The sequence below is a fragment of the Diorhabda carinulata genome, chromosome 5 (genome assembly GCF_026250575.1).
Source record: "Diorhabda carinulata isolate Delta chromosome 5, icDioCari1.1, whole genome shotgun sequence".
Classification (NCBI taxonomy): Eukaryota; Metazoa; Arthropoda; class Insecta; order Coleoptera; family Chrysomelidae; genus Diorhabda; species Diorhabda carinulata.
This window is the reverse complement of record NC_079464.1, coordinates 7,339,420-7,354,586: the sequence shown is the minus strand read 5'-3', so window position 1 is coordinate 7,354,586 and position 15,167 is coordinate 7,339,420. Positions and strand designations below refer to the sequence as shown.

Below are 15,167 nucleotides of genomic sequence, written 5' to 3'. Positions count from 1 at the left end.
TTTATAATACAAAAAATGCACAATCACTTGCCAATTGAAATCAAATCGATATCATCCTTTCCCGCATTTCGCAATAATTTGAAGGCATTTTTACTGGAAAGTGCCTTCTACTCTGTAAAAGACTCTAATTCTAATAATATTTATTTCCGGGCATGCTTTATACTAGTTTAATTTTGTTATGGATTTATAATTATTACCTATTACTATTACCTATAATTCTTATTACTCATTGTGGTTTTCTTCTGTGTATTGAAATTGTTTTTCAGTTGTTACAAGCTTTTGTATACAAATTGTAAGTTAAAATTGATTAAAAATTACTTAAGAAACAAAATGAAACAGGACTGACTATTTCGTTTAGCAATTATCTCAGTCGAAGCAGATTAAATAACAAATCCTTATTACAGGAATTCAGTAAAAATGAAGAACATTTTTTTTGTAAAAAAGTAAATCACTCACTAAGTTATAAAATAAAACTATTTTTCCATCACTTAATTATATTAGATCAGCGAGCAAAAAAATAAGTTTAAAGTTAAGTTATGGATCAAGACAGATTTTAACTTTAAACTCAGGAACATTCGTTGGCTAAGGTACTCGAAACATCCGGCGGTTAAATTTAAAAATAGTGATAGACTGATAAAGAGGAATTTAAAGGAGTAATGTTTTAAGAAAAATCGAAATGAAAGTAACATGTAAAATTTTATATAAAGCTCAAAGTCACATAAGCACACAATAAGAAAATTTACTAGAAATTGGAGATTTACTTTACAGAGAGTCCAGGATTACTACACCAAAATTTATTAACAGACAAAAGTATTCAGAAAGACACAGACCCGTATGCGGACAGATATCTTGCACCCCAAAAATAATTTGAATTTTGCATAGTTTTTTATTATCATACCTCATATATTTTTATTGTTTAAACTGGTTTTCTTTAAGTAAGGACACATAACAGTTTCAACATATATTTTTTTAAAACATGACTGTAACTGCTTTTTACAAACGAAATAAAATAAATAAAAGTCACATTAAAACACATATACCCTTTCTGTCGCTTCTCTCTTACATACATTGTTGGATAAAAAAGAAACAAGTTATGTTGGATGTTGAGATTGGAAGCAATATGTCCTGACGTAGTCACAAGGTAGCTTCACAAAAACTTGGATCCCTCTTTAAGACCAAAAAGCAACAGCTTCTAATCCTCTCAAAGGCCTAGATTCATCCATCTTTGGAATATTGCTCACACATTTGGAACCCGGCTTTCAAGCATACTTTGTTCCACTCCATTCAGAAGAGGTTCGATTAGGTAATCCAGAGTCAAGATAGATACTACCAAGGCAGATGCTCTTCTGAGTATAATCCCACCTAAAGCAGTTTATGCAAGTCGTACTCGACGGGCCCACGTGGCTCACGAACACCAAGTTCGCCTGCATATGCCCAGAACTTCAATTTATCAGGACTCATATTTTTTTGGGAAGTGCAAGCCTGTCGAATCAGCTTCCAGGTACGTCTTTCTCGAACTCTACAACCTACAGAAATTCAAGATCAATATCCGCAGGTATCTTCACGCGGCAGATACCACTCGAACTACTCGAGTGCAAAAGAGTTTACCCTCTTGTGCTTGCCTTTTAAATTAAAAAAATGTTAATTATGTTAAATACCAATTATCAATTATTAATGTGTTCTCAAATTTTCCAGCCCCAATCTCCACAAATATGTGAAATCGACTTTTAAGCGGCGACCACAGAATTACTTATCTGATATTTCAGTATGTATCAAAGAATAATTCCATGAATAGTAATTCTGTTCATACTAAAACGAGAATTATTCAGTTTGATAATGTATGTATGGATTTGGGGTCTCGTATACACTGTGACTCAAAGAATCTATTGTGTCCGCCTTTCTTGCTGCGTTACTGGAGGACCCACTATTTACAGCTGATCGATTGATACCACTCCTTTCTTTCTAGTCTAATCTAGTTTAGATGTGGAATGGCTTCAATTGCGAGAGATCTTCGTCTTCTATTTTATATGTTCCCAGGTGTAGTGCTCTGGAGTTCCTTAGTGCTTCACACTTCGAGAGAATGTGGATAGAGGTTTCGTCTTCTGTGCAACAAAACCTGCACGCCGCATTATCTGCAGGGCCTAGAGTTTTCAGGTAGAACTCCTGCTAGCATTCGTAGATTGTTCTTAAGTTGATACATTCTGCAGATGTATTCTGGTTATAGATCCCAGAAGAGTCTTTGCCTGTCTTAGGCCATGTAGGTTGTCCCAATAATTGATTTTGCTTTTATCTACCTTCTTCTCCAGTGCTGTTTTCATTGCTCTGTAGCTGATACCACAGAAGAGTCCAGGTCCCATGAAGGGCTTGTCTGCCCCCGGTTTAACGAGCTTGTCAGCTGTAGGGTAATTTTATTTTTCTTGTCCATCTCGTTTAATGTTTCTAGGCAATCCCAGAGGAGTTTGGATTTTATGATATTGGAACTTATAGCTCTAATGACTGCTTGGCTTTTGGTAAGAATGATGATCTCCTGTTTGCGACAGTTTCTCTTTGGATTGAACCGAACACATCTTTGTTCATTTCTTGTATGATTAGATATTTTGGTCCCACTTATTGAGGTGTAGTTTTTTTTGCTTAACTTTTTCGATCTGAAATCCTGAGATATGTCCCAGGGTTGATTCTGTTTGATAATACTCGTCGTCAATAAATTTTCTAACTATTTAAAAAGCGAATTTAACTTATTTAACTGACTTATTGAAAGAAAATGTCTGAAATGTCACTTTTAAGAATATTGTCTTGTTTTTATATGTGTATATATGCTATCATATTTGATCTTTCTATTATCGCACAATACTCAGGCAACCCATAGATGTCTCTGAATTGTGAACATGCAGAATTCAAATATTTTCCACATGGTTTTTCGGAAATGGAACGATTTCATTCTTGCCGCTTGACTTGAATTGGTCGCTTTTTATTAAATCGATACTACCGAAGCTGCACGACGTGATGCATCGAGATGATCAGGATTGTATTGGCTCATTTGTAAGTTAGAATATTGAAATTACAAAATTTCGTACGTTCGGTCTGGTGTAAGATTTAAAGAAACTAATAAATTCAGTATATTAATAATATTAATAGTGAAATATTTCGATAAGGTATAATGTGCTTTATGACTAATATCATATTTATTATAGACCTTTGAATATAAATTACAGAAGACAGTTATGCGAGGATCAATCAATATTTCATAAATACGCACGGCACTCATACCAAATTAAAAAATGGAAAATAATGTTAATGAATAATAAATAATTTATAAAATGAGTTATCTACGCCTATGGTGGTTCAAACAAAATTGTCGACAAGGGCTTTTATATAAGTTTTTATAATATGCTATTGATATTGGAAGAACTATAGCTAAGTAGGAAGTTTTGGAACTATTCGTGATATTCATACTAAGCACACTACTTATACTACCACTACATCAACAGTCTCTGAAGACGATAACTTGGTTATCGAAACGAACACTAGGCAGTGTAATTTTGAATGTTGGTATAGTGGTAATGTGAACAGGGTATTCGTCTCTAGGATCTTGAACAGTATTGAGAAAATTTCCCAAAAAACTCGAGAATTGTTGGTAATAATGTGAGAAAGAATAATCAGAAATATTAGCAAGTGATGTAATGGTTCTAAAAGTTAAATAAGAAATAGGAACAAATGGTACAACCTCACAAACATATGATAACGTGAAAAAAGTTTTTCAATCAAACAGTCGATTGACTTCGAGATCTTATTGAAGAGCTTAAAAGATTCGAAAATAGACCAACGCCAAAAGAAGCTTTACAGAACAGCTTGCTAAAGACAATAGATATATTCATTCAAATTTTATATTGCTTGTGATGTTGTTAATAAAATAATCACAGAACTTTTATCGCGTAATCACCCAACAATAATCCCGTAATTAGAATAATTCTGATATCACTCTATTTAAAAAATACGAAGCATACGATACACTGGGATAAAATACGGAGCTGGCAACGCAACGCCGAATGCGCATTTCCCATTGATTCCAGGGAGCTACAATAAGAAATTACCCGTGTCTGCATTAGTGCTCGACCCTTGGGGTAAGTACTCACTTTCCATTTTGGAATATAATATTAAGACTGAATTATTCTGTGTTAAAGCATTTTTTTAGTTTGTGAGCATTGATTAGAATTCTCTAGTATTTATAATTTTGAAAATTAGATACTGTTATGATATAGTTTGCACATGTTTCGTTATTTAGAATTCTACTCTTTGAAATAGAGTCTTAACAGGTGGTTCTAAAGTTATTTAATTTCAAAATTTCACTAATCTGAGTCTATGTTTTGTAAATATTAGTTTTTCACGTGATATTTTTTGATGTGTAGTAATAATTTTAAGCATACTGACCGTATTTTATCACTCAAAATATGCAATCGCAAAACTTACACGCGGTTATCACCTTGAAGATAGATTCACAATACATAGTTTTCCAAAATTCCGTTTTTCCAAAACCTACAAGAATTTAGGCTTAAAATGAAAACTTGAGCTTTGATGAGTTAGTTTATCAGAATAAGTATAATTATATTTATATACAGGTGATCCCGTCTCTAGGATAGATAGACAGCTGAGAAATATTTGGGGTTTCTCAGTAAAAAACATAATATTCAACATAAATAGCGATGAAGAAAGAAATTATACACATTTTGTACGATTTTGTATGTTTAACACCAATAATGCACACTACTGGTGTCAAAAGGGTATCACATCAATAACACCCATTTAGAGTTAATGTTTGGGCAGCAACTTTAGGTAACAAAAAAATAGTTTATCACATTATACTTGGATATTTAAATAGTGATATGTACCTGGATTTTTCAAGCAATCACCTGAAAGTGTCGTAATTGGTTGTATAACCATATTCCGAAATGATGGATTGGTAGAGGTGCAAAAGCTCTGATTCATTGGCCTCCTCGGTCATGCGATTTTAATCTCTTGGATCACACAGTTTAGTCATACCTTAAACTAAAAGTTTATTTTACAGAGATAAATTCACCTCAAAAATTGAAAGATAGAATTCAATGTCACTTCAATGATCTCATAGGTGACTGTTTAGAAGAATAAAGGATTCTTTAGAAAAAAAGTCTTTTGTATTCATTTTGAACATCTACTCTAAATGAATTCTATCTTAAGTAATTAGACTTTTTTAAAGTTTTATCTTATATAAATCAAAATATTCCGAAAACGGTACACAGTATCGAGTTTTATCAAGAGTACCGTTTTGGTGTATAATTAAATGATGTTTTAGTTCACTTGAAATTTTGTTTATTCTAATATTGAAAAAGTTGGATACTACTTGGTACGAACCGTGTAACTAGCGCCCTCTATAAGAGTCAGACATAAAAACAAATTCATTGGATTTATCAGCTTCTAAAACAAATTTGTTTTAAATTTCAATACAGTGTTGCTCGTAGTTGCAGCAAAATCGTAAAAAGTATGTATACGGATGGTGTTACGAAAATTTTTTACTGAGCAAACCCCAAATATTTTTTTGAAAATACTATACTATAATGATATTATTCATCCTAATATTCAATAGATGATACCTCCCTTTTTTATAATTATTTGTAATATGCATACTGGATACACAAAAACCAAGTTACCGTCTGCAGAATCTGAAGAAAAACTTTTCGCTTCAAAGCAACGTTACTCCTGGGAAAAAATCCAATGAGCTAACCTATTTCCGTGGAAACACTTCATACTCTTTTCTTCATTTCTTATCTATAGTTTTTTTATTGTATTATGACTGTATTATTTGTTCCTAAATAATAGTATAATATTCAATTAGCGCGTAATAGCCATCACTCGCGAATAGAATACTATATTTTATCTACAACTGCCAGGAAAAAAACCTTCTATCCTTAATTTTTGTCAACATAATAATTATAAGTGGTGGATAATAGATAGACTTCGTATGATAGGCCGAGAGGTCAGCATCTTTGAAACTTTTAATAGTGAACATTAACAGGCCATGACCGGAAAAACCAAGGCTGCTGATGGCGACGATGTGCCGAGAATCTTCAGTTCCTACCGGACTGTCTCTGCACAAGCTGTAAGAGGATATAGACGTAGCAACCAACAGTGGACAAAAAAAAATCAGGTGAATGGCCGAGACGATAGATAAAGACGATACTTTCTACGGTATCTTCACAAAATAAAAAGAGTGCAGACACCTGAGTGTACGTATTGTGGTGTCAACACGAGCCAGATGATGCCGAACATGTTTAATCACTGGAAGGATTTGAGAGAGGGTACTATAGAAGACTATTGACAGCCTAACCTATAATATCGTGAAGGTAATGCTGCACAAGATGATTGCTACTCACGTAGAGACAAAAGGCTACGGGAGTCCCACATATCGATCAGCTCTTTTGGTGAAATCCGTTGGACTCCGCATCTTCTTAAAAATACTTTGTATAATACAATTATTCTTGTTAATTATTTCCACGATTTTTCTACCTTATTCTAGCTTGTTATTCATGTTGTCGTCGATGTAACCCACGGCAACAACGCTTTATTTTCACCCCCTTAGTTTTTTCACCACAGTTTGTTGCCAATTATTGACCAAAAGTAAATACTATAATCTTCAAGTTTAAAAACTGTACCTATTTGTCTGCCCATAGCTGCCAACTTTTTACCAATAATTGCAAAAATAAGAGTTTGATGTGGCACAAGGTACTCACAGTAGCAAATATCGTGAAATCCATCTGACACAGTAAACGGTATAGATGTCTTTGTTTTGGTGACAGGTATATTGACTAGGGTTTTGTTGTAATCATCTATACCCGAATCTTTTATATTCATAAAATGTAACTCGTGATTGAAGTAACTTGCGTAAAACAGTAACGAAATATTTCAAAATCTCGTTTTTAATAACTAACTTTGTTCAGGAGGAATCTGGAGCTTATTTCTGAAATTTAATCAGCTCCTCTGGTGCAAAAGTCTTGCTTTTCCTTTGGCCGATGGTCGAAATGGAATTTTAGGAACACAATATTTTAAGAATCCGTAAGAAACAAATATTGAGGACGGCTTGTACTTCTGTATTTTTAAAAAAACATGAGTAATATAGAAGTGGTTTTATACATTGATTGCCAATCCATAACTTTTCACTTTGTAGACAGCAGCTTTTTATGGTTAATTCCAATATTATGTCAGATGTACTGCTAAGCATAGCGAGAATCTGACCTCAACTGTCATAGTTGAACGCTTGCTACCAGAAAAAACTGGTTTCACTTTAGAACGGTTATAGAATAGATGATCTACGGAGATGTTTTTGTCATTGCTTAGTGTAGTGGCAGCTTCTAAAAGACCTTCAAAAGAAATATCCTCTGTCATGGATAGACAAGATATTTTCTTTAAACGGTTATTGTCGTTGAAATCCAAATACTTATCTTAATACTGACAAATGTCATAACAAATTTGGAAACACTTTAAAAAACGTCTATATCTGTTTCATTCTTGACCATCCTCAGATAGGATCAAAAAGATTGTTTTTTTGCCTAGCAATTACTAGCAATTTCTTCTTTTAAACGTTTCATAGTTGCAAAGAATTTTGTAGCTATGGTTTCAGTTTTCTTAAGAAATCTATTCGCTCTTTCCATATATTAGCAAGAAAAAGAGAATATACAGTGGTTTAGAGTGATCAAATGTATCTTCTAAGCCCAGCAGTTGTTTCAACGCATTTGGACAAACACCTTCCAAAGATAGAAAATCCGAAATAAGTGTAGGATAAAATTTTAAAATCTTCTCAAGAGCTAGGCCTAATGTATTTCGACTTCCTCCACGAATTCTTTCAAACATTCCCTATTGACGGCAGATTGTTGAAAGTGATTTCGCCAAGAATGAATTCTAATCTTGACAGTTTAACTTCTGAACTCTCAAACTCAGACAACCGTGCTCGTTATAGTATTTAATCTTTCACGCGAAACAAACAAAACTAAAGATTATTAGGCATTACTTTTATTATAGCTGATGGTTACATTTAAATAATAAAATCCTCATCACTCATCAACAACTCGCCAACAAGAATTTTGCATATCCATCGATTATTTTACATCGAAAATGGTAAATTTATCATCTTTTGTGATCGAAATAATTGACATTTTAATTTTATATAATCCCAATAATTATGCAACGCTTATTTTGTTCAGTAATCCGTGGGTAGATATGACGATCAAATAAATAGGTTTAACGTGAAGGTTGGTGTTTCCATTAATCTTACACCCACGACGACGAATTGGCATCAAAACCTCGATGAAGTTCTACTTTTTTGTATTATTGATTTTATATGGTGATGAATTTGGATAAGTTTTAATATTGTATATCGACGGTTATACTACGAGGGTGACGCTATACATAGTGAGACACAAGAAGTTTTTCTCAAGAAAATGATTCTATTTATTCCCAAAGTAGTCACAAACTTCATAATCTTGTATAAACCAAAAATTTAAATTTTGAGATAATTTTTTAGAATGTTTCTAAAAAATCAATGAACTCCTTAATTTATCTCATCCTCCATTTGTGTTTCTTTACCACAAATAGTCAAAGCAAGTGAATAATATAATATAAAAACTATTCTATATTCGAATGCTCCCCTTCAATATACTCCCCTTCATTAGCCGCACACCTTTCTATACGTTTTTTCCATTGATTGAAGCAGTGCTGGAAATCTTGTTCTGGTGTTTTTTGCTTTACCGCTTCCATCGACCCAAATCGAGTCCATTTCAAAGTATATTTTATCTTCGGAAACAAAAAAAGGTCACATGGTGCCAAATCTGGTGAGTACGGCGGGTGTTCGAGCACTGGAGTGCGCTTACCGTCCAAATACTGCTTCATAGATGATTACAGATTTCAGTTCTTAGATTGTCCTCATTTTCAAGAGGTTGTTACAAATTAGCACTATTAAAAAAGTGATGATTTCAGATATACAATTATTCACATTACGCTTGATACATAATCTTATAATTGAAACATGAAATATTGTTAATAATATGTTTATTACTTTTACAGGTCGAAATTTGATCCAGAATGAAGCTCGTTTTTCTACTATGTTGTGTCACAGCTGCTACTTGCTATATACCCCAAGGCAAAGTGAGTCAATTCCTATATAAACAAATTAATCATTTATTGAAGATGGAATAATTATGAATTTGATATTTTGTATTCTGGAACAACAGCTAATTCGACTGCTTGTTGAAGGCTAATTTTTAAACATCCTGTATGAATGATCGACTAGTGGGACATATAGATAACAAACAAACTCTTGTTGTCAATTTCAAGTCACCTATTTCGTTATTAGTTAATATATATTGAAAAAATTTTCTTAAAAATCTCAAATATTTCATTTCTAGTGAAAAACAAAACAAATTTTCCGTTTATAAAAGATTTTCCACGAAAATATGGACATGGGCATCTTAAAATCAATATAAATGACAAAGTTCGTTAAGTTTTAGTTTACCTTTGATCTTCGAAGAAGATTACTTCGTTATTTAAACATTTGTTATTTTGAAGTGTTAAAACTGAAGGCAACTGAAAATAATTTATTAAATACCTATACAACCTAGGACTTCTTGTGTACATAGAAAAAGCAAAAGTTTCATCTTATAGAGTCCATCGTTTTGATGTAACTTTATGAATCTTTCTTAACTGTGAGTTAATGATTTCAATCTTTCATTATATGACTTAAACTTTCTTCTATACTCTCGAAACGTTCCAATTTAAAACATCTTCTTCAATGTATTTAACTGCTCTTTGTTATTCTTCAAACTGTTTTTCAATTTTGATATTTTGGCTATTGTATTTCGATGAACTTGATACGTTACCATTTCCCTAGATGTTCAATTGTTCTTATTAGTTACAGCTACAGTCAAAAAACTGATTTTTGTTTGTCCAAAACTACTAATTTCCTCTGTAAAAATGTGATCCGGACATTTACTTGAAAACTCCAATGACTCTTCTATATGTAAATTGCCAGATGTTAAGGAATGAACACTCACACTATTAACTTGATGCTCTTTGATGATCATATCGGTGTCTACCATACCTGTATTTACAGCATATGAATGTTTTGCTATCAAGTCATGAACTTTGGCATAACTGTGATTTTCCTAAATGGAAGTAGACAATGAAGGCAATGCTTCATACTTCAAATGTTTTCTATTAAAATTTGAACAATCACAGAAAATGATTTTCACCCAAGTTGAGCATTGAATTTTACAACATTATTCCCATAGAACAAACGTCAGGAAAGCGTTTTGGGAAATTAAAAAAAAAATGTGTCGGGAATTGAGAAATTATTCAGGATGAATGACATATTGACAATTGACAATTGACAGTACTGACTTTTATTCACTAGCGCCACGATTAGTAAGTGTAAGAAGTAAATTTGTGTTGTCGAAATTTACATGCAAGTTGACGTTCTTATTGGTATGTTCTGTCAGTCATCCTTTGAACAATTTGCAACATTGACAAGATTTATAGTAATATTTGCTAATTAAGCTATTTTTTAATCACTTATCATACACATTATAATGTAATATGTTGATGAGATAGGAAATCCTGTAGGGTTCTTCGTGTAAAAAGTATATGTTCTCATAATATTCTAATTTTTTTACATCTTAAGTACAGATGCAGCTCATATTTTCACAAATCAATTATTTGAGTAAATATATTGCCCAGTTTTCATTTCTCGTGTTGTGCTTATGATGTTTTTGAAACTTAAGAATCTGCTCATGTTTTATAGATAAATCTATATTTTGAAAAACAAAAAACGAATAATAATATTATACAAAATCTTACAGCTCTGCATTTTCACGTGTAATTTCTTCAAAAATTAGAATTTTTATCTTTGTTTCACCTAAAGCAGCTATTTTAAAACCAAGTCGATAATTATTTTACTTTATAAAACCAGGAGATAAATCTGGTGGCCTGGAAGTATTCTCCAAATAATTTTCTTTCTCACGTTTGTGCATTCCATAAAAAATTCAAAGTCGTTTTAAAATCAGTTTACCATAGTTAGCGATATATTTTGATAAATTGTGTAATGTTTTAGTTTATATATATACCTTACAGGGAAACATCTTGTCCGGATTGTTTTTGCGAGATCTGGTAAATCGCATAAACGGTAAACAGATTGCTGAAGGGGATGGTATCTCTTATTTGGATTTTACTGAAGGAATGCCGTTGGATGGTCGATCTCTTACTCGAGGATTGGAAGAAGAGCCTATGTTTCCATTGGATTATGATAGCATCAGAGAAATGGATATTCATCCGAGTATTAGAGATCAGGAATATTTGAAGCATAGTACTTTGTGGAGTAAACAGGTTGGTCTGATATTGTAATTATTTCTGTTACTTGTATTCTTTTCGGCGTTCATGTCTCTCAATCTCGTTATAGAAATATTTCAAACCCTTATCGACACCCTTCTCCAATTTGATTCAGAACTATTTTACCTGTCCTTGTAGTTCCTACCATAAGTAGAAATATTGAGTTCAAATATCTCTTTTAAGATATTACTCTTTTCATATTTCAATTCCAAAAATGTTGAGGAAAACCATAGTGAAATTATTGTAAGTAGTTAGTTCTCTCAGTTCCTTGACATTGTTAAGACTTACTTTCAAAATTTTAAATAAAAGACAATCTCCTAATAATTAAGTACTATTATTCAATAAATACGAGGATTGTCCCAGAAGTACCTGGCCTGACCTAGAAATAGAGGTAGATGCTTGAAAAATACCACTGAATTAGAAAGTAATCAATCTATATATGTTTCAAGTTTGAAGACGCCACGTGTTTAATATTTGTTTGGTAGCCTTCAATAGTGAACGTTTTCAGTGAATTTGTAAACATAGAAAAGTACATATGTTTCAAGTTTGGAATTGATTATCATTATGTGATACAATACTTTTATTTTGAAAGACATTAGGCCATACAAATATATAAGCCGAACTAGATTATTGTCTGGTTGAGACTGCTACTTCGTTATCAACAGTAAACTATGTATTGGGTGGCAGAGCTTAAACGAGGCTGTATGACCTCGTAGGTCTCGTAGGTCTCGTAGGTCCGTACTTTTTAGGTCACGTGACGGGCCAAAGTTATATGGAAATGCTTGAAGATTAACGTAGTCGCTGCGCAACGCGTTATATGTGCGGGAGTACCTCAATGTTCATTTTGGGGAATGAATGGGCTGACGAGGATTCGTTGAGGGGTCCGCTCGGTCATGTCAACTGAGAACCTGTGATTTCTTCCTGTGGTGCCTTCTCAATTTGAAACTCTTCACGTAGAGCTTAACATGCTTCGTCGGACCTGCGTCTCCGTTGCTGTAAATTCATTGATCAAGTTATGCATCAATTTGATCATTTTTTCGAATCCCTCTTCTAATTTCTTTTAAAAAAATTTATTTTGACGCTGTCTTTTTTTCTCCCATTGCAACTTTATTGCTTCTGACTTATTCGACCTCTTTATAATGACAATTTATTCATTCATTCCATTATTTATACAGTCATTTCCCAAAGCAATTATTATCGATTATAAATAACCTTTTGAAGGTTATTTATATATATTTAGATATTTTTAAAATCGGGTAATCGTCTCAAATTATTTTCAGTTTCCCAACGGAGATAGAGACGAAGTTCAGGGACTTCAACATGGAGGAATGAAAACCAAAGATAGACTGAAAAGTGAAACAACTTTACCAGCTTATTGCAGTCCCCCCAATCCGTGTCCCGTTGGATATACTGGTAAGATATATCTAAAAGAATTTTATGTAATGATGATTTTTGGTAAATGTTTATTGCATCACTAAGAGTAGTAGTTCAGAGCATGCTAGAAGTACTGTTTCGCCATCTTTTTCGGAACATTTACATACATTCACAACTACAATGGACTTATACCTTAAGGTGGGTCTACATCTGATATAAATACTTGTGTATTGTGATTTTGTTGAAGGCTACGGGGTGTTTGAGCAAGTAATTACAGGGATTGAGTATAATTTTCTAATCTAATTTATTAGGGCCTCAAAGTCTGCAGGAGACATGCGTAAGAAATTTCGAAAATGACCAGTACTCTCATCCAGGGATAATATATTTGATAAATGATTTTTAATATATTCATTTCTATTTATATACAGATACTTCATCCAACAACATCTCCTTTGCTTTAAACTTTTTTTTGGTAACGAGGTGGTTGATAATATTGAAAATGACACTTTTTTCATTTCATTCAAATAGTCAATTTTCTTAGTACGTCCACATATACATCACTATGTGCCGCAAGTTTAGTGTGAGCTACTTAGGAATATGGGGTCGAAGAAAGTACACAAAATGGAATTTAAACCAGTTTATTACAAACGAACATTTATTTCTAGTATTAATCAAAATACCAATGTTCATTTCAATGGTGTGAATGGAACTCTTTTTGGCCATCAAGTATTTTCTTGAAGTTTGGAGAGTATGTTGTGGCCGCCAGTCTGATGCAGTTGTCCAAATGTTCATCATTCAGTCTGTTTCTATATTGATTTTTTATGAATTTCATAATTGAAAAAGATGCTTCGCACAAGGTTGTAGACCTGAACATAGTTTTCAATCTCAATGCAACTTGAACCACAATCAATATGCTTTTGAAATATTGAAATCATTGATCATATTTTTGTCTTAAGTCTGAAAGAATTTCCACGTATTCTTGCTTATTGTTGTGGTGTTGCGGAGGATTTTGTTTATCAACGATCTGCTTCAGACTAGGAGAGTGCTTGTATCAAACTGGTGGCTCGTGATCGACTGTTTGGCGTCCATTGGTCTACATAATTCATGTGCGTCGAAAAAAATTTTGCCGAATGCAACGCAAAACAAGAATTTATGTGAGATGTGGATCTGGCTTTAGGCGTCTCGGTTAAACACAATTTGTTCTCATAAAATAGGGTTCATTTTCATTTACATGAGTAGAACCAACTACATGGCATGAGAATATTATATTGGGAAAAACGTCGATTTGTAATTATAAATGTGCGCAGGTAGTTGCTCAGGTTAAGTTATGAAAGAAAATAAACTTCTAAGCGTTCTTCGAATCTATTTCATATGGCCGTTCCAAACCGTATATTTTTATTAATTAAGTTCATGTTTAAATAGCAAATTTTCGAATTCCCATGTCACAAAAAATTGTTGCTTCATTAATACAAGAATACAAGGGCTGCTACTCAAGTTTTGAGATATGGCAGCACTGATGTGAATATGTCAAATTTGAATTGGGAATCGGGAACATTTTATTGCGATGATTTCGTATGACTTTTCACGTGAATTAAACTAACAGCAGTGTGCCTATCAACTGCTTCGACTTTTGGTAATGAAGCACTATCTCAAGCCACCGTGTTTCGAAGGTTTTCCGAATTCAATCGTGATCGCAATTCGCTACAAGACGAATTTTGTGAAAGATGTCCATAATAGGTTGTTGTGCCAGAAAACATCGATGCTGTGCGAAAACTGATATTGCAGGATCGTTATGTGACATCCCGTGAGATTGTGGTATACTTGGATATTAGTTCCACTCGCATATATTCAATATTGCATAAACATTTGGTTGTAAAAAGATTTGTTCGCATAATTTGACATATGAAACCGAAACTAAACAACAATCGACTGTATGGGTCTTTCGAGATGAGCCAAATCCAACAAAAGTTGTTCGCGCACGAAGCACATCGAAGTAAATGTTTTTTGGATATGTCGCCACCGTCCCATTAGAACAACGTAGAACGGTTAATTCTGAATGGAATAGCCAATCCTAAAAGACGAATAATCGTCCACTACGACAATGCGAACTTTCACGCATCAGTTCATCAAAAACGTGTTTGAACATCATCCGCCTACAACGTTTTTCTGCACCTGAAGAAGCGGTTGATGTGCTCAAAACACATGTTTTGGAGGTACCTAAATCGGAATGGAAAAATTCGACAATTGGTTCAAACTCATACAAAAGTGTATTGATCTCAAAGGAGAATATTTTTAAAAACAATAAAGTCATATCCAATTATAACTATTTGTTTTTATTTTCTATCGCAAACTTCATTAATAACCCTCGTATAAAGTAACTGAAATCCAAA

General features: G+C 33.2%; 1 protein-coding gene across 2 annotated transcripts in view; it reads left to right on the top strand.

Annotated features, from left to right (window-relative positions):
• Positions 1 to 4,052: 4,052 nt before the first annotated feature.
• LOC130894633 (neuroendocrine protein 7B2) overlaps positions 4,053 to 15,167 on the top strand; it is a 31,478-nt gene continuing 20,363 nt past the window's right edge. For both annotated transcript variants that reach the window (XM_057801555.1, XM_057801554.1), the window contains exons 1-4: positions 4,053 to 4,121; positions 9,088 to 9,168; positions 11,149 to 11,400; positions 12,684 to 12,816. In XM_057801555.1, the coding sequence (XP_057657538.1) occupies positions 9,106 to 9,168; positions 11,149 to 11,400; positions 12,684 to 12,816 (448 nt within the window). In that variant the 5' untranslated portion in view covers positions 4,053 to 4,121; positions 9,088 to 9,105. The remainder of the gene's footprint in view (positions 4,122 to 9,087; positions 9,169 to 11,148; positions 11,401 to 12,683; positions 12,817 to 15,167) is intronic.